The sequence below is a fragment of the Pleurodeles waltl genome, chromosome 12 (assembly GCF_031143425.1).
Source record: "Pleurodeles waltl isolate 20211129_DDA chromosome 12, aPleWal1.hap1.20221129, whole genome shotgun sequence".
In the NCBI taxonomy this organism is placed as follows: domain Eukaryota; kingdom Metazoa; phylum Chordata; class Amphibia; order Caudata; family Salamandridae; genus Pleurodeles; species Pleurodeles waltl.
Window position 1 is genome coordinate 354,123,751 of NC_090451.1, and position 23,648 is coordinate 354,147,398.

At 47.4% G+C, this 23,648-nt stretch overlaps 1 protein-coding gene across 1 annotated transcript in view; it reads right to left on the reverse strand.

Annotated features, from left to right (window-relative positions):
* The window catches only part of TDRD12 (tudor domain containing 12), a 184,520-nt gene that overhangs the window by 109,058 nt on the left and 51,814 nt on the right, over positions 1-23,648 (reverse strand). The window contains exon 3 of the mRNA XM_069215982.1: positions 7,843-8,063. Coding sequence (XP_069072083.1) covers positions 7,843-8,063 — 221 coding nt within the window. The remainder of the gene's footprint in view (positions 1-7,842; positions 8,064-23,648) is intronic.

Consider the following 23,648-nt stretch of genomic DNA (forward strand, 5'->3'; position numbering starts at 1 on the left):
ATAGGTAAGTCACCCCTCTAGCAGGCCTTACAGCCCTAAGGCAGGGTGCACTATACCACAGGTGAGGGCATAGCTGCATGAGCAATATGCCCCTACATTGTCTAAGTATTTTCATAGACACTGTAAGTACAGGGTGGCCATATTAGGTATATGGTCTGGGAGTTTGTCAAAACGAACTCCACAGCTCCATAATGGCTACACTGAATACTGGGAAGTTTGGTCTCAGAATAATAAACTCACACTGATGCCAGTGTTGGATTTATTACAAAATGCACAAAGAGGGCACCTTAGAAGATGCCCCTTGTGATTTACCCAATCGTTCAGTGCAGGACAGACTGGTCAGTGCCAGCCTGCCACTGAGACGAATGTCTGCCCCCCTGGGGTGAGAGCCTTTGTGCTCTCTGAGGGCAGAAACAAAGCCTACACTGAGTGGAGGTGCTTCTCATCTCCCCCTGCAGGATCTGTAACATCTGGCGGTGAGCCTCAAAGGCTCATGCCTTTTGTTACAGCACCACAGGGCATCCCAGCAAGTGGAGATGTCCACCCCTCTGGACAAAGCCCCCACTTTTTGCGGCAAGTCCAGAGGAGATAATGAGAAAAAGAAGGAGGAGTCTCCTACCAGTCAGGACAGCCCCTAAGGTGCCCTGAGCTGAGGTGACCCCATGCCTTTAGAAATCCTCCATCTTGGTTTTGGAGGATTCCCCCAATAGGATTAGTGATGTGCCCCCTCCTCTCAGGGAGGAGGCACAAAGAGGGTGTAGCCACCCTCCAGGACAGTAGCCATTGGCTACTGCCCTCCTGACCTAAACACACCCCTACATTCAGTATTTAGGGGCACCCAAGAACCCAGGAAATCAGATTCCTGAAACCTGAAACAAGAAGGACTGCTGACCTGAAAGCCCTGCAGAGACGACGGAGACGACAACTGCTCTGACCCCAGCCCTACCGGCCTGTCTCCTGACTCGAAAAACTGCAACAGCGACACATCCAATAGGGACCAGTGACCTCTGAAGCCTCAGAGGACTGCCCTGAACCTAAGGACCAAGAAACTCCCATGAGCAGCGGCTCTGCTCAACAACAAGCAACAACTTTGCAACTTTCTTGCAACTTCTAAAGACTTCACTCTTCCCACCGGAAGCGTGAGACTTCACTCTCTGAACGCGACGCCCCCAGCTCGAGCTCCAGAGAACCATCACCACAGGGAGGACTCCCAGGCAACTGCGACCCAGTGAGTAGCAAGAGACGACCCCTTTGGACCCCTGTGAGAAAGTAGCCTCTTTCTAGCCTTGTTACCCCCACTTTTGGCCTGTTTGTGAGTATGTCAGGGTGTTTTCACTGTCTCACTGGGATCCTGCTAGCCAGGGCCCAGTGCTCATAGTGAAAACCCTATGTTGTCAGTATGTTTGTTATGTGTCACTGGGACCCTGCTAGCCAGGACCCAAGTGCTCATAAGTTTGTGGCCTATATGTATGTGTTCCCTGTGTGATGCCTAACTGCATCACTGAGGCTCTGCTAACCAGAACCTCAGTGGTTATGCTCTCTCGGCTTTCCAAATTTGTCACTAACAGGCTAGAGACCAATTTCACCAATTCACATTGGCATACTGGTACACCCATATGATTCCCTAGTATATGGTACTGAGGTACCCAGGGTATTCGGGTTCTAGGAGATCACTATGGGCTGCAGCATTTATTTTGCCACCCATAGGGAGCAGTGACAATTCTTACACAGGCCTGCCAGTGCAGCCTGAGTGAAATAACGTCCACGTAATTTCTCAGCCATTTACCACTGCACTTAAGTTACTTATAAGTCACCTATATGTCTAACCTTCACCTGGTGAAGATTGGGTGCAAAGTTACTTAGTGTGTTGGCACCCTGGCACTAGCCAAGGTGCCCCCACATTGTTCAGGGCAAATTCCCCGGAATTTGTGAGTGCGGGGACACCATTACACACGTGCACTATACATAGGAACTCCGAACATGGCCATGTAACATGTCTAAGATCATGGAATTGTCACCCCAATGTCATTCTGACATTGGTGGGACAATTCCATGATCTCCGGGTCTCTAGCACAGAACCTGGGTACTACCAAACTGCCTTTATGGGGTCTCCACTGCAGCTGCTGCCAACCCCTCAGACAGGTTTCTGCCCTCCTGGGGTCCAGGCAGCCCTGGCCCAGGAAGGCAGAACAAAGGACTTCCTCTGAGAGAGGGTGTAACACCCTCTCTCTTTGGAAATAGGTGTGAAGGCTGGGGAGGAGTAGCCTCCCCAAGCCTCTGGAAATGCTTTGATGGGCAGAGATGGTGCCCATCTCTGCATAAGCCAGTCTACACCGGTTGAGGGATCCCCCAGCCCTGCTCTGGCGTGAAACTGGACAAAGGAAAGGGGAGTGACCACTCCCCTGACCTACACCTCCCAGGGGAGGTGCCCAGAGCTCCTCCAGTGAGTCCCAGACCTCTGCCATCTTGGAAACAGAGGTGTTTGTGGCACACTGGACTGCTCTGAGTGGCCAGTGCCAGCAGGTGACGTCAGAGGCTCCTTCTGATAGGCTCTTACCTCTTTTGGTAGCCAAACCTCCTTCCTAGGTAGCCAAACCTCCTTTTCTGGCTATTTAGGGTCTCTGCTTTGGGGATCCCACCAGATATCCAATGCAAGAGCTCACCAGAGTTCCTCTGCATCTCCCTCTTCACCTTCTGCCAAAGGATCGACCGCTGACTGCTCAGGACGCCTTCAAAACCGCAACAAAGTAGCAAGACGACTACTAGCAACCTTGTATCGCTTCATCCTGCCGGCTTTCTTGACTGTTTCCAGGTGGTGCATGCTCTGGGGGTAGCCTGCCTCCTTTCTGCACCAGGAGCTCAGAAGAAATCTCCTGTGGGTCGACAGAATCTTCCCCCTGCAACCGCAGGCAACAAAAGACTGCATCACTGGTACTCTGGGTCCCCTCTCAGCACGACGAGCGTGGTCCCTGGAACTCAGCAACTCTGTCCAAGTGACTCCCACAGTCCAGTGACTCTTCAGTCCAAGTTTGGTGGAGGTAAGTCGTTGCCTCCCCACGCTGGACTGCATTGCTGGGTACTGCGTGATTTACAGCTGCTCCGGCTCCTGTCCACTCTTCCAGGATTTCCTTCGTGCACAGCCAAGCCTGGGTCCCCGACACTCTAACCTGCAGTGCACAACCTTCTGAGTTGTCCTCCGGCGTCGTGGGACTCCCTTTTGTGACTTCGGGTGGACTCCGGTTCACTTTTCTTCTAAGTGCCTGTTCAGGTACTTCTGCGGGTGCTACCTGCTTCTGTGAGGGTTCCCTACGTTGCTGGGTGCCCCCTCTGTCTCCTCATCCAAGTTGCGACATCCTGGTCCCTCCTGGGCCACAGCAGCATCCAAAAACCCTAACCACGACCCTTGCAGCTAGCAAGGCTTGTCTGCGGTCTTTCTGCGTGGGAACACCTCTGCAAGCTTCTTCACGACGTGGGACACCTGTCCTTCAAAGGGGAAGTTCCTAGTCCTCTTCGTTCTTGCAGAACACCAAGCTTCTTACAAACGGTGGCAGCTTCCTTGCACCCTCAGCTGGCATTTCCTGGGCTCCTGCCCACTCTCGACACTGTCACGACTCTTGGACTTGGTCCTCTTGTCTTACAGGTACTCAGGTCCGGAAATCCACTGTTGTTGCATTGCTGGTGTTTGTTCTTCCTGCAGAATCCCCCTATCACAACTTCTGTGCTCTCTGGGGGTAGTAGGTGCACTTTACACCTACCTTTCAGGGTCTTGGAGTGGGCTATTTTGCTAACCCTCACTGTTTTCTTACAGTCCCAGCGACCCTCTACAAGCTCACATAGGTTTGGGGTCCATTCGTGGTTCGCATTCCACTTTTGGAGTATATGGTTTGTGTTGCCCCTATACCTATGTGCTCCTATTGCAATCTACTGTAACTTTACATTGCTTGCATTACTTCCTTTTGCTATTATCTGCATAATTTTGGTTTGTGTACATATATCTTGTGTATATATCCTATCCTCATACTGAGAGTACTCACTGAGATACTTTTGGCATATTGTCATAAAAATAAAGTACCTTTATTTTTAGTATATCTGTGTATTGTGTTTTCTTATGATATTGTGCATATGACACCAGTGGTATAGTAGGAGCTTTACATGTCTCCTAGTTCAGCCTAAGCTGCTTTGCCATAGCTACCTTCTATCAGCCTAAGCTGCTAGAAACACCTCTTCTACACCAATAAGGGATAACTGGACCTGGCACAAGGTGTAAGTACCTCTGGTACTCACTACAAGCCAGGCCAGCCTCCTACAACCCCCATAGCGACGCATGCAGAGAGAATCCAGAAGCTCCCCCTGACCGCGACTGCCTGTAACAAGGGACCCGAAGCCTGGACCAAGCACTGCACTGGCAGCTCCCAGGGCCAGAAGGAACCGAACCTCAGTGCAGGAGTGACCCCCAGGCGACCCTCTGCCTAGCCCAGTTGGTGGCTGGCCCGAGAAGCCCCTCTGTGCCCTGCCTGCACTGCCAGAGTGACCCCTGGGTCCCTCCACTGAATCCAATACAAAACCAGATGCCTGCTTTGCACTCTGCACTCGGCCGCCCCTTTGCCTCTGAGGGTGTGTTTTGGGTGCCTACTTGTGTCCCCTCCAGTGCTCTACAAAACCCCCCCGGTCTGCCCCCCGAGGACGCGGGTACTTACCTGTTGGCAGACTGGAACCGGAGCACCCCTGTTCTACATGGGCGCCTACGTGTTTTGGGCACCTCTTTAACCTCTGTACCTGACCGGCCCTGAGCTGCCAGTGTGGTAACTTTGGGGTTGCCTTGAACCCCCAACGGTGGGCTGCCTATGCCCAGGAACTGAGACTTGTTAGAGTCTTACTTACCTCACAATCTAACCAATACTTATCTCCCCCAGGAACTGTTGATTTTTGCACTGTGTCCACTATTAAAATAGCTTATTGCCATTTTAACAAAAACTGTATGTGTTATTGCTCTAATTCAAAGTTCTTAACTTACCTGTGTGGAGGACCTTGCATTTTATGTATTCACTTCAACTCTTGAACTTGTGGTTCTAAAAATAAAGTAAGAAAATATATTTTTCTTTATAAAAAACTATTGACCTGGAGTTAAGTCTCTGATTGTGTGTTCCTCATTTATTGCCTGTGTGTGTACAACAAATGCTTAACACTACCCTATAATAAGCCTATTGCTCGACCACACTACCACAAAATAGAGCATTGGTATTATCTAATTTTGCCACTATCTTACCTATAAGGGGAACCCTTGGACTCTGTGCACACTATCTCTTACTTTGAGATAGTATATACAGAGCCAACTTCCTACAGACCGCCAACAAAACTTTGGGAAATGCAGGGAAGCGCTGCACACAGTTTGCAGGATTTGTGGGGACCTGCAAGGTCCAGGTGACCCAACCTTTGCAGGTAGGTCATGGCCAGCCTTTAGCAAGCAGGAGAGCCAGCAGGAATCATTGAAGCCCCCAGGTGGACCCTCTGGCAGAGAACACAGGGAGACCTTAGCAGCACAGCAAAGAGGGATGCCCACGTCGCAGGGATTGCACAGAGGACGCTGTACGTGGAGTTGGAGCTAGGAGGTCTTCGGACTGAAGAGCCAACAAGCCTTGGCAACTATAAACTGACATAGTGCACTGGGGTTCTAGCCAAACGGCTCAAATGATGTACCACAAGCTTCTCAGTTGCGAAGAAGACAGTTAAGACCTCTGGAGAGCCACAGAACCACCACCTGTGTTGTAGAGCTTTGAAGAGTTCTTGGGACAGAAGGATCAACAAACCAGTTGTTGACGATGAGGTGCCTGCAGATGCAAGGGAGTGACTCCTTCACTTCAAGGGCGATTTCTACTTGCTGTCCCTCTGACTCTGGAGAATGCACAGCCATGGAGGTTGCAGAAGTATTTGCAGAACTTGGAAACAAAGTAGCAATAGGAGCCATCCTACTGGTTACAGTCTTGTTCTCAGTCTTGGCGAAGATCAGCAACGGTTGCTGTGCCCAGGTTGCAGAAGTGTCTTGCAGAGGAGACTTGCAGATGGTTCCTGAAGTCTTGAAGACGAATTTACATCCCCACCCTCAGGGGAGGCCTTATGTAACCCAGGAAGGGGGTTGGACACTTCCTGCAGGGACCAACCCTATCAGGGGATGGGGTCAGGGATGTCAGCCAGCTGGTCTAACCTGTCAGATGCTCCCAGGGGCCTCTGCTCATTTTATTTCCAAGATGGCAGAATCAAGTGGCCACCTGGCAGAGCTCTGTGCACCTTCATAGGAGAGGAGCTGAACAAGGGGGTGGTCACTTCCCTGTCCTTTGTGCGGTTGTGCACCAGAGCGGAAACTGGAATTCCTGCACTAGTGCGAACCGGTTTATGCAAGGAGGGCACCAAATATGACCTTCAAAGGAGTCTAGTGGCACTCAGAGGCCACCCCACCCCTGCCAAGAGGCACCCATTGCTAAAGAAGAGGTGGTCACACCTCTATTGTAAAAGAAATCCTTTATTCTGCCTTCCCCTGCCCAAGTTAGGCTCAGCAGCAGGAGGGTGGAACAGGATCTGGGACCAGCAGCATCATGGGCTGGCATGCAGACGCTGCAAGGTTGTACAGGCATACTTTGGGGGATCCCCTAGGGAACCCCCAGAGTACATGGTATCATGCAGCTAGCACTATAATCTGTGTAATTGTATGATTCCAACATGTTTGATACCAAACACGCTTATGTTCAGTGAAGCCATTATGTAGTTTGCCAACTCGTGTTGACTAGTGTCCACAACATACCTTAGGTTGGCTTCCCCGCACTTACAAAGCACAGAAAATGGGGTGTGGGGTTTGTAGGGCACTGCTGCCCATGCAGGGGTGCCTCACACTTAGAACCATTCACCCTGCCCTTGGGCTGAAGGTCTTACCTTAGGGGTGGCTTATAGGGTCAGAGTGCAGTGACCATGAGATAAGGCAAACCTCATATCTGGAGTTAAAGATGCATGCACCATTTCACACAGGCTGCAACAACAGGCCTGTAATCACAGTATGTGTGTGCCCTCATGGGTGGCACAATACATGCTTCAGCCCATGGGGGAACGCCCTAGTGTACCAATCTCCTGAGTACCCGACTACCACATACCAGGGACATACAAGGGTGCACCAGCATGCTTATTAGGGGGTGTAATAGTTACGATAAAACTAAATTTCGGGGGAGAGAACACTGACACTGGGGTCCTGGTTAGCAGGATCCCAGTGTAGTACAGTCTAAACATACAGATATCAGGCAAAAAGTGGGGGGGAACTATGCCAGAAAAATGCTTCTTTCCTGCAGTAATCTGCAGCTAGAAATCTCTATCAGATTCTAGAAGACAATCTTGGCAAATGACACACCAAGACTGGAATAAGTATCCAGGGATGTGTGATAGGCAATCCACATGCTGCAATAAACACATACCTTTGTAAAGTCACAATTATTTTATTTAAACTTGTTAAATAAGCACAAGGTCAATACAGAAAAGACCATTTATGGCTCTGTTTAGTCCAAGTTTTTGTTTGTTTAAAAAATGATAAATTATCAGTTCATAGCTTTTTACATATTTACATTTCACCTCTGTTTTCCTCGGTGAAACATCTTAAGTGTAATGGATGTACCTCTGGTCATAACTCTCATACTTGAGATGTTGCACTGAGGAAAACACAAAGGCAAAGGGTGGAATTCTTCCAAATAGTCTCAATAGTTGGCAACTGTTCTAGGAAACCTTCACCAAAAGTTGTGTAACAGTAATCAGTGTGCATTAGAAAGCAGTACAAAACCGCATACATGCAATAACATTAAATCTTACTTGCAAACACCAAATGCTTTAAGGTGCTGACACAGAGGTCTTCCATGTTTCATTTCCTCTTTAGCTGACAGGATACCAGCTGTGAAGTCAAATAGTTCAGGCGGAATAGCAGCTTCTGTACGCTCTAAATAACGTAAAATACCAACTGCATGGACTGCATTTTTCTCACTCATCAATAAGACTGACTTAGCCTTTGAGCACTCTTGTTCTAGAGAAGTATCCTTAAGAAAGAAAACAGTGAGAGTTAAATTCATAGTGAACTCTAATATATTTGACTAAAGGAACTCTCTTAGTACAAACCTGCAGGTACTTTGCACCTTGTGATGGTAGCATATACTTCTCTCAAAGTAGCAAATTCAGACCACTAATGACTGTGCAGAAAGCCATGTAGCAGTATCCAGTGTTCCAGTATCCAGTGTGTAGGAGGACATGCTATAAATAATAGTACTAACTGATGATAAAGGGGAAGGTGAGAATGCCAAAAGGATAGTGATAAGAGTCTCCATATATACTGCTTCATCCTACTCCTATCCCTGGTTCCCAACAATTGCCAGTAAATGGGTTGACTCAGCAGACTGAGGAAGAATGAAATGATGGAATAATACAGCATAGGGAAGCCTTCAAATGAAATACTTAAGACTTAAGGATTAGAACAGAAAGTGGAATAGCCCACAAAGTCACTGTGCATTCCCTCTTAAAATGATCTGCCCAGAAAATGAATCAGAAGCAAACATCAATTTGAAAGAAGTGGAGGAGAAACCTCATATAAAAAGTAATGATTACAGATACTGGGCATGATCCATCTGGCAGTGGTGGTTTTAGAGGCAGCATTGCCTTAATCCATACCACTAAATGTTACAAAATGCTAGTCAACACCCGGAATGTGTGACTGGCAGGGACAACCCTGGAAGCATGAACCTAAACACGAACATGGTATCTGATCAGTAATGTAATGTAATTGGAGATTTACAAAGCGCGTTCCTACTCACAGAGCATCGAAGTGCTGGGAAGAATGCACGTAGTAAAAAATAGACAGAGGATAATAAAAATAACAGAAATAATGAAGATAGAAAAACATCCAATAGAAGAACCTGGAAATCAACATATCTGATCTGTCTGTCTGGGGGTACTGGGAGAACTGGGAATGGAAGGGTGTGTGCAATTCCAAGAGTTATACCTCAACTGCACCAAACTGCACTACACAGTAAAACGTCTGAAGCAATAGCAGATGGGATAGACAAAGGAGATTCTTTAATGAGGCCAAGTCACTTGTAGAACCCTGAAATAAGAAACTGCTGAGCGACTGAGAAAACTAATAGGATTGACAAGAAATGGGACTGCAAAAGATTTAAGAACACAGTGGCAGACTGTTCAAAGAATATGCAGAGCTCTAACATACAAGGAAAGCAGGAACAACAGAAAGGGGTCCTGAGTCAACCATTATAAGGTAGCAGACACAGACAAGGAGTATGGCCTTTTCAAAGAATACTAAAAAGCCCTGACTGCTGCTGTAGGAGGCTGGCCTGGCTTATAGTGGGTACCTAGTGGTACTTACATCTTGTGCCAAGTCCGGTTATCCCTTATTAGTAGAATGGAAGTGTTCTAGCAGCTTAGGCTGATAGAGGTACCTATAGCAGAGCAGCCTAGGCTGAACTAGGAGACATGCAAAGCTCCTACTATACCACTTATATCATATAGCACTATATCATAATAAAACACAATACTCAGAGTTACTGAGGTAAGTAATATACACAAATTATATGCACACAAACCAAAAACAGGTAAGTAATAGTTAGACAAGTAGAGCAAACAATGTAGAATGCAATAGGGAGAAATAGGCCTAGGGGCAACACAAACCATATACTCCAAAAGTGGAATGCGAACCACAAATGGACCCCAGGCCTAGTGTAGTGTGTAGAGGGTCGCTGGGACTGTTAGAAAACACTAAGGGTGTCCAAGATAGCTCACCCCAAGACCGTGAAACGTAGGAGTAAAGTTACCCTACTACCCCAGAAAGACAGTAAAGTCGAGATAGGGGATTCTGCAAGGACAACAACTGACTGCAAAACACTGAAGATGGATTCCTGGACCCGAGGACCTGTAATGAAAGGGGACCAAGTCCAAGAGTCACGCAAGTGTCCGGTGGGGGGGCAGGAGCCCACTAAACCCTGGATGAAGGTGCAAAAGTGCTGCCTCCGGGTGGATGAAGCCAAAGATTCTGCAGCAACGGAAGGTGCCAGGAACTTCTCCTTTGGTCAGAAGATGTCCCACGGCGTGCTGGAGGATGCAGAGTTGTTTCCACGCAGAAAGACCGAAAACAAGCCTTGCTAGCTGCAAGAGTCGCGGTTGAGGATTTTGGGTACTGCTGGGGCCCAGGAAGGACCAGGAGGTCGCCCCTTGGAGAAGGAGACAGAGGGGGTGCTCAGCAACTCAGAGAGCCCCTGCAGAAGAGAAGTACCTGAACAGGCACTTAGAATATCTGAGGACAGCGGTCGACTCAGAGTCACAAAGGAGGGTCCCACGATGTCGGAATCCAACGCAGCCAGCGAGTTGGGCAATGCAGGACGGAGTGCTGGGGACTTAGGCTAGGCAGTGCACCAAGGAAGTCTTGCAAAAGTGCACAGAAGCCCGAGCAGCTGCAGTTCACGCAGTACACAGGATTACTGTCTAGCGTGGGTAGGCAAGGACTTACCTCCACCAAATTTGGACAGAAGGGCCACTGGACTGTGGAAGACACTTGGACTCAGCTCCTGTGTTCCAGGGACCACACTCGTCAGGATGAGAGGGGACCCAGAGGACCGGTGATGCAGAAGTTTGGTGCCTGCGTTGGCAGGGGGAAGATTCCGTCGACCCACTGGAGATTTCTTCTTGGCTTCCAGTGCAGGGTGCAGGCAGACAGCCCGCAGAGCATGCACCACCAGGAAACAGTTGAGAAAGCCGGCAGGATGAGGCACTACAATGTTGCTGGTAGTCTTCTTGCTACTTTGTTGCGATTATGAAGGCATCCTGGAGCAGTCAGTGGTCGATCCTTGGCAGAAGTTGAAGAGGGAAGTGCAGAGGAACTCTGGTGAGCTCTTGCATTCGTTATCTGAGAAATAGCCCACAGGAGAGACCCTAAATAACCCAGAGGAGGATTGGCTACTGAGAAAGGTAAGCACCTATCAGGAGGGTTCTCTGACGTCACCTGCTGGCACTGGCCACTCAGAGCTGTCCATTGTGCCCTCACACCTCTGCATCCAAGATGGCAGAGGTCTGGGACACACTGGAGGAGCTCTGGGCACCTCCCCTGGGAAGTGCTGGTCAGGGGAGTGGTCACTCCCCTTTCCTTTGTCCAGTTTCGTGCCAGAGCAGGGGTGCGGGAACCCTGAACCGGTGTAGACTGGCTTACATCTGTGCCCATCAAAGCATTTCCAGAGGCTGGGGGAGGCTACTCCTCACCAGCCCTTCACACCTATTTCCAAAGGGAGAGGGTGTCACACCCTCTCTCAGAGCAAATCCTTTGTTCTGCCTTCCTGGGACCAGGTTGCTCAGGCCCCAGGGGGGCAGAAACCTGCCTGAGGGGTTGGCAGCACCAGTAGCTGCAGTGGAGACCCCGGAAAGTTTGTGCAGTGTAACATGGCTGTGAAATAACGTGGGCGTTATTTCACTCAGGCTGCAGTGGCAGTCCTGTGTAAGAATTGTCTGAGCTCCCTATGGGTGGCAAAAGAAATGCTGCAGCTCATAGGGATCTCCTAGAACCCCAATACCCTGGGTAGCTAGGTACCATATACAAGGGAATTATAAGGGTGTTCTAGTGTGCCAATGAGAATTGGTAAAATTAGTCACTAGCCTGTAGTGACAATTTTAAAAGCAGAGAGAGCATAAACACTGAGGTTCTGGTTAGCAGAGCCTCAGTGATACAGTTAGGCACCACACAGGGAACACATACAGTGCATACTTTATGAGCACTGGGGTCCTGACTAGCAGGAACCCAGTGACACATAGGCAAAAACAAACATACATACAGTAGAAATGGGGGTAACATGCCAGGCAAGATGGTACTTTCCTACAGCTGCACTTAGGGAAGCACCAGAAAAATAAACCTGGACATGTTTAAGAAGATGTGCCTGTGCAGCGTTCCAAGGGTCAAGGATAAGTTAAGTAGTTGCAGTCAACACTGAGTGCCCTAGGGAGCACAATGGAAGTTTATATTCAAGCAAGAGTTTCAAGAGTGGATATGTACACTGCAGCATCTAAAGTGCAAGGGATTATTAACTCTGCCAATGGCAGGAAATTAGAACAATCAAGGTAGGGAGAAGATCTGTGCTTTTTAAAAGCAACTCATCTTAAAGAGGGGAGGATCAAAGAATGGAAAAAAAATCAAGAATCTTCATAGGGAAGTACCTGGCATCTATTTTGTTAAAGGCTGATGGCATGGGTATCCTTGCAGCCCAACATTCATTTTATGTGGTGCACTTTTAGACATGGAAAGGTAGCAAGATGGGCATTAAAAAGGCTGTTGTTACCCCCAAAATGAACAAGTTACTAACCTTCGGTAACGATTTATCTGGTAGAGACATTCTAGTTCCAGATCCATTACCTTAGAATTTCCCCCAGGCGTCAGATTGGATCCAGATATTTGTTTTGAACAGTACCCTTGCGCGCCATCAGGTGGCGTTAGTCGACTCCGCATCCGTCACTGGCATCGTGGTCTCCGTGATGACGTAGTGGTCGTACATAACATCAACTCGGCACGCTGACGTTAGTTTCTTTTCACGACTTTCCACGCAAGTAGCATGGAGCCATGAAGAACACTGAAAGTGGTGTGCCAGAGCTAGGGCCCTGAAATGGTAATCCCTGTCCCTAGAAATCAGTTCGCCAGTGGGGAGGATGGGGGGGGTCGGTAAGGAATCTTCTACTAGAATATGTCTCTACCAGATAACTTGTTCCCAAAGGTAAGTAACTTGTTCATCTGATAGAGACTTCTAGTTGCAGATTCCTTACCTTAGAATAGATACCCAAGCAATACCATTGTCAGGGGTGGGCTGCAAACCAAGTCATACTAAAAAGTGCTGCAGGTCCGAATGACCTAAGTAGCCGTCTCTACAGTCCAGACCATCCAGGAAGTAATGTCTTGTTAACGTGTGCAGGGATGCCCCTGTTGCTGCAAGGCAGATGTCCAGGACAGAAACTCCAGGTGCTAATGCTGTGGTAGCAGCAGTTACTCTGCTGGAGTGAGCACGCAAGCCCTCAGGGGGTTGCTTCCTTGCCAAAGAATAGCACATTTTGATGCAGAGCAATACCCATTGAGAGATGGTATGCTTCTGCACTGCCTTCCCTTTCTTCGCACCCACATATCCAACAAAGAGTTGATCGTCTACCTGGAAATCTTTATTCCAATAGAAGTATAACGGCAACGCTCTTTTTTGATCCAGATAGTGGACTCTCTTCTCTTCATGATAGGGATGTGGGGGTGCATAAAAAGAAGGCAAAGTGATGAATTGGTCTATGTGAAGAGGCCTAACATTCTTAGGAAGGAAGGGGCCCTTGTACTGAGCACCACTTTGTTACAGTGGACCGACAAAAATGGTGGCTTGGAAGAAAGAGCTTGAAGCTCAATCACTCTGTGAGCTGAGCTGATGGCAAGAAGTAAAGCAGTCTTGATTGTATCAAGCCACTGTAGGATGCTAGCCCTCTATGTAGTGTGCACAGCCCGTCACACTGTGCAGGGGGTCCAGGCAACCACACGTTACAGGGGTAGAAACTAAACCACCTAATGCTCTAATTTTTAAGATAGCTTGGTCAATCAGTTAGGCCAATCTTGGAGAAGTACAAAGCATTTGTTGTACTCACAGCATCAATCTTGCAACTCACACTCTCAAAGGAATAACTCGAGACCCATTTATAAATATACTTCAGATTTTTATATACATTTTAAGACCAAGAACATCAGAATTGGGTAAGTACTTTTCAAGATATGAATTTCTGAAGTTTAATAAAAATAGTTGTTTTATGCGTAATTACGCACCATAGGAATCAATGGAGGATCACCTCTAAAAATGCATATAAAATCGTACAGTTGGTTTACCAAGTTCTCCTTTTGCACGTTGGTCCAGGTGGTTGGTGGGCACACTGTACTAGCTGAAGAAGGTCGAGCTGCTCATGATTCCATAGGGAGCAGTGGGAGAAAGTCTCTAGAGCTGATGCAGGGTCATTGCGAGGGACCAATTGGAAACAGAACTGCAGGGTAAGTTCAAAGATGAATCCTTTGGGTCCCCATGGAGTGCCAGATTTGCCAGGGGTGGGGGACACTTAGGGCACATCAGGTTCTTCGGTGCAGGGCACAGGGCGGCCAGGTTCAGAGTGAATTGGACAGCCAGGAGCTATGCACAAGGATACCCTCAGGAGCAGGAGGTAAGTTGCTTGAGGACAATGGGATCACTCTAGTAGGAGGTCTGGGGGGCACCTAAAGTACCTCGACTGGGGCTTCCTTCTGGTCCTTTTGCAGCCCCAGGCGGTCCTCTGGTGTTTTTGTAGAGTTGTCCAGCAGCTCCTTAGAGCAACTGTTGGGTCCAGGGTGCAACAGGCAGGGTTTGGCGCCTTTACTTTGGTGCAGCAGGACCACAGTCCTCGTGCTTTGGTTCTTCTTGGTGCTGATCTTTTTGTCCATCAAATCTGATTTCTGGGTCTAAGGATGCCCGCTAAATACTATATTTAGTGGGAGTTTTAGGGGAAACTGGTTTTGGCCAATGGGTCATCTACCTTAGAGGGGCTACACCCAGTAAGTGACCACTTCCGGTGGGCAGAGGTCACATCCCTACACAGGTTTGGCTATTTTCCTTCAATCCAAGATGGAGGAAATTGAACTGGAGTATCCACCTCGCAGGCAACACCTTTAGGCATGGTGCATGCCAGGTGGGGCCACTCCTCCCACCCTTTGTTTATTTTCCCGCTGTTGCTCCCGCCAAAAGTGGGGGTTGGCAACGGAGGCGGATATTTCCTGCTAGTAGCCCTGCCAGCAGCAGGCCTGGGGGTAGAGTTTCAAAGGCAGTAAGCCCTTTGAAGCTTGTCGCCAGGGCCATGTACATTCCTGATTGAGGGGTTGTTTGCACCTTCACCCAGGAATGGCATTGTTCTACAACGCAGAGAGATGGATCTCTACCCCAAGGTTGTAGATTGGATGTCTGGTGGTGGCAGGCTGGATGGAACCTGTCAGCAACCATGCAAGGGTAGATATCGTTTGCAGGGGGCATCTCTAAGGTGACCCCTGGGTACATTTAGGGATAAATCCAACACTGGGACCAGTTTGGATTTATAATTCTGAGTTGTTTTGATACCAAACAACCCAGGATTCAGAGTGGCCATCATGTAGCTGGGAAACTCCTGTTTACCAGTGTCCTGCACATATTCAAATGGCTGCTCTGTTCACTCACTATGTCCCAGGTTTGGCAAGGACACAGTGGGGGCATATTGCTCATGCAGCAATGCCCTCACATATAATATGGTGCACCCTGCCTTAGGGCTGTAAGGCCTGCCAGAGGGGTGTCTTACCCATAGTAAATGCAGTGTCTGGTGGACAGGGAACACAGGCAGTGACATGTCGAGTTTGCCTTTGAGGTATGCACCAGGACACTAAGTCTGCGATGGCAGTGGTGGGTGCATCTGGATGCATGGCCCTAGAGGGTGGCACAATAAGTACTGTTGCCCTCAGGGGCCTACCCTAAGTACCCCATGCCATGGGTATCTATGTACCCATTTACTAGGGACTTATAGTTGCAGTTAAGGGTGTATCAATTGTGCCAACAGTTTTAGGGAAAGAGCTCTGGCTCAGGGAACCGGGTTAGCCGGGGTCCTTGCCAAAACAACTTCTAGGCTAAATCAAACATCAGAAAAAAGTGGGGGCTAACAATGTCAATAAAATGCATTTTCTCACAGTGAGGGCTTCATTAAAAGGAAGGAGTGGATCCGAAGTGGAACCCCCAGACTGAAGCACCTCTGTCAGGAGGTTAGCCCTGACTATTACAGAGGGAAGCTCGAGGTCAAGGACCACCATGGAGTAAGGTGTTCCCTCCTCCATAGCCACGGTAGGAGGAGACAGCATGCCAGCGTCTGGAGAAGTATCCAGACCACTAGCCTTTCACAATTCCTGTGCCCAGTCCATGTCAGGGTTGTCAAGCTGGTATTCCAAAGGGTTCAGTGACCCCTACAATACTTCCCCATATTTGTACCCACAATAAAAAGTGTCAGAATCCAATATGGGGTGAATAGACCCCATTCAATTTGGAAGCGCCGCTAATCCTCCTACTCCAGATCGTCAGGAATGAGGATTGGGTAGACGGCAATTGTAGGCCAAGCCGCTGTCGACAGCCTTGATGTCTAAGGTCGCGCTGGCAAAACAGGCATCAGTACGGATCAAACAACGACCCGGAGGGGCCCTTGAAGGCTGAAGCCACCCACATGGAACCCGAATAGCCCATCCGAACCCCCAGGCCCCAAAGGCACCTTAGAGGGATCTGTCTGCAGAACAATAAGGCGATGGGGTGGAGTCTAAGAACGTTTGGCTTTCTTCTACATCCTTTTCTTGTGACCCAAATGTCCCAAAGATTTCAAATGCAGGCTGTCATGAGCTTCACGGACTGCTCCCCCAAAGCCTCCGGGTTCATGGTCCGGCATTCGGGACACAACTTTGGGTCGTGGTTGCGCTCCAGACACCACAAATACACCAGGTGTGGGTCACTGACTGACATCAAGTGGTGACAGACATCGAAACGGTCTGACGTTGGTCTTTCGAGACATCCCTCAACGCACCAAAGAAGTAAAAAAGATGACAAAAAGGTTGAATTTAGTAAAAAAAATGACTAGGGTAGATGTTCTCCCGATCTGCATGTGGTGCAGAAAAAAGAACTGACATCAGTGCGCCGGGGTGGGTCTTATGTACGACTGCAAAGCCATCTCAGTGACCAGGCCGCCAACGATGGACATGGAGTCAACCGACACCACCTGGTGGCGCGAAAGGGTACTGCTCAAAGAAAAATCTCCAGATCCAGTCTGACGCCTCAGGTAAATTCTAAGGGAGGGAATCAGCAACTAGATGTCTCTATCACATAAATGTATTTTCTGATAAATAGTTGGGTACAGGTGCTTTTAGCCTGGTATTGTGCAATGCCGGTCTGATATCAGGGATGTTTATACACACACACACAGAGTGTTTTCTCTTAGTACTCCCACCATTTCATGATACTATTCCTTTCCACTGCCCGTTAGACCCCCTAACTATGCACCAGGCTTGTATAATGTATTATAACATTACATACCAGCCTGATTGCCAGAAAATCTGAAGCTCACCCTGCCCCCCCAAACAAATCTTACTGGCCAAGCTACGCCCTGGGTATTACTGAATAAATTACACCAAGGGAACCTGATTTCTCAGGTATCTACTTATGCATTAAACGTGGCACAGGAGGAGTATATGCACTTAAATCTCTTCATTCACAACTGGTCCACTTATAGTAGGTGGACATATCAATATGGTTAACTGTGTCCCTATACACAAGCCTCAGCAGCTACACAGTGAAGCATGACTTCTGAAAAAGAGAAAGTGGACCTATTTGGTTCATTATACTGCACGAAAAGAATAAGTTATTTACTTTTAGTAACACCTTATCTGATAGAGACTCTATTTAGCCGCTGGTTCCTTACCTTAGAATTATCCCAAGGTGTCAGACTGGATCCAGACATTTTTTAGTAAGCAGCACTCCTATGCATCGGTAGGTGGGTGTAGGAAGCTGGCCTTTAGTGTGTTGGACACCTATGATATTGGCACCAAATACCACGTCCAGACAACCACTATTAGTGAATGTAGGCAGTGTCTAGAAGACCAGGGCTTTATATAGGTAACTGTGGATGAACACCCAAGACTTAGCTAAGAGACATGCAAAGCTTATGCAATACCACAACAGTAACATGGTAACCTATTACACATGAAAGGGCCCCCACAGTGCTACAAAAATAAAGGTACTTTATTATAGTAACACCATACTAGACTACTTATAGGCAGTCCACCAACTGGAGGTAAGTATACACACACACACACACACTCTCTCTCTCTATATATATATGGAAAATGTCACTTACCCAGTGTACATCTGTTCGTGGCATTAGTCGCTGCAGATTCACATGCTGTGCACATCCCGCCATCTGGTGTTGGGCTCGGAGTGTTACAAGTTGTTTTTCTTCAAAGAAGTCTTTTCGAGTCACGAGATCGAGGGACTCCTCCCATTTCGGCTCCATTGCGCATGGGCGTCGACTCCATCTTAGATTGTTTTCCCCGCAGAGGGTGAGGTAGGAGGTGTGTATGCTAGTAATAGTGCCCATGCAATGGAGTGAATACGTATGTACATAATGTAGTTTAAAGTGATATATTTACAAATTTACAAATGTTCAAGATCAACTTCTAAACAGCTTCAGGCTCCCGGGGAGGCGGGTGGGCGCATGTGAATCTGCAGCGACTAATGCCATGAACAGATGTACACTGGGTAAGTGACATTTTCCGTTCAATGGCATGTGTAGCTGCAGATACACATGCTGTGCATAGACTAGTAAGCAGTTATCTCCACAAAAGCGGTGGTTCAGCCTGTAGGAGTTGAAGTTGTTTGAAACAATGTTCGTAGTACTGCTTGACCTACTGTGGCTTGTTGTGCCGTTAACACATCTACACAGTAGTGTTTGGTAAATGTATGAGGCGTAGACCATGTAGCTGCCTTACATATTTCGGTTATTGGAATATTTCCTAGAAAGGCCATGGTAGCACCTTTCTTTCTAGTTGAGTGTGCCTTTGGTGTAATAGGCAGTTTTGCTTTAAGATAACAGGTTTGAATGCACTTAACTATCCATCTAGCAATGCTTTGTTTAGAAATTGGATTTCCTGTATGAGGTTTTTGGAAAGCAATAAATAATTGTTTTGTTTTTCGAATTAGTTTTGTTCTGTCAATGTAGTACATTAACGCTCTTTTGATGTCTAATGTATGTAGTGCTCTTTCAGCTACAGAATCTGGCTGTGGGAAGAACACTGGTAATTCTACTGTTTGATTCAAGTGGAACGGTGATATGACTTTTGGTAAAAATTTAGGATTTGTCCGTAGAACTACTTTATGCTTGTGTATTTGAATAAATGGTTCTTGTATGGTAAATGCTTGAATCTCACTTACTCTTCTTAAAGATGTGATGGCAATTAAAAATGCAACTTTCCATGTTAAGTATTGCATTTCACAAGAGTGCATGGGCTCAAAAGGTGGACCCATGGGTCGTGTTAAGACACTGTTGAGGTTCCATGAAGGAACTGGTGGTGTTCTTGGTGGTATAATTTTCTTTAGGCCTTCCATAAACGCTTTTATGACTGGTATCCTAAATAGTGAAGTTGAGTGCGTAATTTGCAGGTAAGCTGAAATTGCGGTAAGATGTATCTTAATGGAAGAAAAAGCTAGCTTTGACTTTTGCAAATGTAGTAAGTATCTTACGATGTCTTTGGCAGATGCGTGTAAGGGTTGAATTGGATTATTATGGCAGTAATAAACACATCTTTTCCACTTATTTGCATAGCAATGTCTAGTGGTAGGTTTCCTAGCTTGTTTTATGACCTCCATACATTCCTGTGGAAGGTCTAAGTGTCCGAACTCTAGGACTTCAGGAGCCAAATTGCTAGACTCAGCGATGCTGGATTTGGGTGTCTGATCTGTTGTTTGTGTTGCGTTAACAGATCTGGTCTGTTTGGTAGTTTGACACGAGGCACTACTGAGAGGTCTAGTAGTGTTGTGTACCAAGGTTGTCTTGCCCATGTTGGCGCTATTAGTATGAGTGAGTTTGTTTTGACTCAACTTGTTTACCAGATATGGAAGGAGTGGGAGAGGGGGAAAAGCGTAAGCAAATATCCCTGACCAACTCATCCATAACGCATTGCCCTGAGACTGATCTTGTGGGTACCTGGATGCGAAGTTTCAGCATTTTGCGTTTTCCTTTGTTGCAAATAGATCTATTTGTGGTGTTCCCCAACTCTGGAAGTAAGTGTTCAGTATTTGGGGGTGAATCTCCCATTCATCTGTTGGTGATCCCGAGAGAGATTGTCTGCTAGCTGATTCTGAATTCCTGGAATAAATTGTGCTATTAGGCGAATGTGGTTGTGAATCGCCCAATGCCATATTCTCTGTGCCAGGAGACACAACTGTGTTGAGTGTGTCCCTCCCTGTTTGTTTAGGTAATACATCGTTGTCATGTTGTCTGTTTTGACAAGAATGTGTTTGTGGCTTATTATGGGTTGAAATGCTTTCAGCGCTAGAAATACTGCCAATAGTTCTAAGTGATTTATGTGAAACTGTTTTTGCTGAGTGTCCCATTGTCCTTGGATACTGTGTTGATTGAGGTGTGCTCCCCACCCTATCATGGAGGCATCTGTTGTTATTACATATTGTGGCACTGGGTCTTGGAAAGGCCGCCCTTGGTTTAAATTTATACTGTTCCACCATTGAAGCGAGGTGTATGTTTGGCGGTCTACCAACAGCAGATCTAGAAGTTGACCCTGTGCCTGTGACCACTGTGATGCTAGGCACTGTTGTAAGGGCCGCATGTGCAACCTTGCGTTTGGGACAATGGCTATGCATGAGGACATCATGCCTAGGAGTTTCATCACCCTTTTGACTTGTATTTTTTGTTTTGGATACAGGGCCTGCATTACATTGTGAAATGCCTGAACCCTTTGTGGACTTGGGGTGGCAATCCCTTTTGCTGTGTTGATTGTCGCCCATAAGTATTGCTGTGTTTGACACAGCAGAAGGTGTGACTTTGTGTAGTTGATTGAGAAACCTAGTTTGTGGAGGGTTTCTATGACATACTTTGTGTGTTGTGAACACCGTTCTAGCGTGTTGGTTTTCATTAACCAATCGTCTAGGTACGGGAACACATGTATTTGCTGCCTTCTGATATGTGCAGCTACGACTGCCAGGCACTTTGTAAAAACTCTTGGCGCAGTTGTTATTCCGAATGGCAACACCTTGAATTGGTAATGTACCCCTTGGAATACAAACCTTAAGTACTTTCTGTGTGAAGGATGTATCAGTATATGGAAATATGCATCCTTTAGGTCTAGTGTTGTCATGTAGTCTTGTTGTTTGAGCAGTGGGATTACGTCTTGTAATGTCACCATGTGAAAGTGATCTGATTTGATGTAGGTATTTAATGTTCTGAGATCTAATATAGGTCTCAGACTCTTGTCTTTTTTGGGTATGAGAAAGTACAGAGAGTAAACTCCTGTTCCTTTCTGTTGGTTTGGTACTAATTCTATTGCTTCTTTCTGCAGCAATGCCTGAACTTCTAGTCCTAGAAGATCTATATGTTGTTTTGACATATTGTGTGTTTTCGGTGGGACGTTTGGAGGGAATTTGAGAAATTCTATGCAATAACCATGCTGGATAATTGCCAGTACCCAAGTGTCTGTTATCTCCTCCCAATGTTTGTAAAATGTGCTTAGTCTCCCCCCCCACAGGTGTTATGTGTTGGGGATGTGTGACTTGGAAGTCACTGGTTGTTTTGAGGAGTTTTGGGGCTTTGGAACTTCCCTCTATTCTTTTGGAATTGTCCCTCTCTATATTGCCCCCAAAAACGTCCCCGCTGATATTGGCTTTGATAAGTGGGCCTTGCTTGTGAGGGTGTGGCCTCTGTAGGTTGACCTCGAAACCCTCCCCTAAATTGTGTTTTGCGAAATGTGCCTCTGCTCTGTGGGGAGTAGAGTGCGCCCATGGCTTTTGCCGTATCAGTATCTTTTTTGAGTTTCTCAATAGCAGTGTCGACTTTAGGCCCAAACAACTGCTGTTCATTAAAGGGCATATTCAGCACGGCTTGTTGTATTTCCGGCTTGAATCCTGACGTACGCAACCATGCGTGTCTCCTTATCGTTATTGCAGTATTTACTGTCCTTGCAGCCGTATCTGCTGCATCCATTGCTGACCGTATCTGATTATTGGAGATACTTTGTCCTTCTTCCACCACTTGTTGTGCCCTTTTCTGGAACTCTTTGGGTAAGTGTTCTATGAAATGCTGCATTTCGTCCCAATGAGCTCTATCGTATCTTGCCAAAAGTGCTTGTGAGTTGGCAATGCGCCATTGGTTTGTTGCTTGTGCTGCAACCCTTTTACCCGCAGCATCAAATTTGCAACTCTCCTTGTCTGGAGGTGGTGCGTCTCCCGAGGTATGAGAGTTTGCTCTCTTGCGAGCTGCCCCGACAACCACAGAGTCTGGTGTTAATTGCTGCGTAATATAAACAGGGTCTGTTGGCGGTGGCTTGTACTTCTTCTCCACCCTTGGAGTTATGGCTCTGCCTTTTACAGGATCCTGAAATATTTGTTTGGAATGTTTTAGCATTATGAGTGGAGGATAGTGTATTAAACAAAAAGTCATCCTCAATTGGTTCTGAATGCAAGGTGACGTTATGAAAAGCAGCTGCCCTTGAGACCACCTGCGTGTAGGATGTACTGTCTTCAGGTGGCGACGGCCTCGCAGGATAACAGTCTGGGCTGTTATCTGATACAGGAGCATCATAAAGGTCCCATGCGTCTGGATCATCTTGACTCATTGCAGTATGAGTCGGGGATTGCATCAGTGGTGGAGTTACTACCGGTGATGTGTGCATTGATGGTGGTGAAGTTGTTTGTCTTGCCACCTTTGCCTGTGCCTGCTTGTCCTTTTCTTGAAAGGCAAGTCTTCTTTTCATCTTAATTGGGGGAAGAGTGCTTATCTTCCCTGTGTCTTTTTGAATGTGGAGCCTTCTTTGAGTGTAGTCTGGCTCTACTGATTCAAGTTCCTCTTCGAACTTATGTCCTTGCATCTGGGATGACAATCCCTGTTCCTATGTGTAGGAACCTGTTTTCGGTTCCGAGGCTGGATGTTTCGGAATCGAAACCTTTTCGGTCGCCTTTTTGGGCTCTGAGGCAACCTTTATTTTCGGCGTCGCGGTGTCTCGGTGCCGACCCATTTCGGTGCCACTGTCTCGGTGCCGAATCTGCTCGGAGCCGCTGTTTCAGGCACGAGATTGCTGTGTGGCGGTATCTCGACCGGAGTCGGATGACTTCGCCACAAGCATGCCCTTTTTCGGTGCCGATGATCGGTCACCTATTTTTCAGGTTAAGCCATGGCCTGTTGGCGGTGGCGTCCCCTGGGCTTTTGTTGTCTTCTCGTGAGTTTTATGTTTCGACGTCTTACTCACGGTTTTTGGCGTTTCTTCGGGATCGAGCTCGTCCGAGTCCGATTCCTGGATGGAGAAGGTTTCTTCTTCCTCCTCGAAACGCCCTTGTCCTGTCGGTGCCGACGCCATCTGCAGTCTTCTCGATCTTCGGTCTCTTAATGTCTTCCTCGACCGAAACGCTCGACAGGCTTCACAGGTATCCTCCTTGTGCTCTGGAGACAGACACAAGTTACAGACCAGATGCTGATCTGTATACGGATACTTGTTATGACATTTTGGGCAGAAGCGGAATGGGGTCCGTTCCATCAGCCTTGAAGAGATACGTGGCCGGTCCGACCAGGCCCTGACGGGGAATCGAAAAAACCCCGAAGGGCCACCGGAGCTCTTCAAAAGTCGGTGTCGATCTGACCCTATACCGAACGCAAACAATACCGACGATTTTTCAGAGATTCTAACTAACTTTCCGACCCGAAACACGGAGCGAAAAGGAACACGTCCGAACCCTATGGCGGAAAAAAAATCTAAGATGGAGTCGATGCCCATGCGCAATGGAGCCGAAATGGGAGGAGTCCCTCGATCTCGTGACTCGAAAAGACTT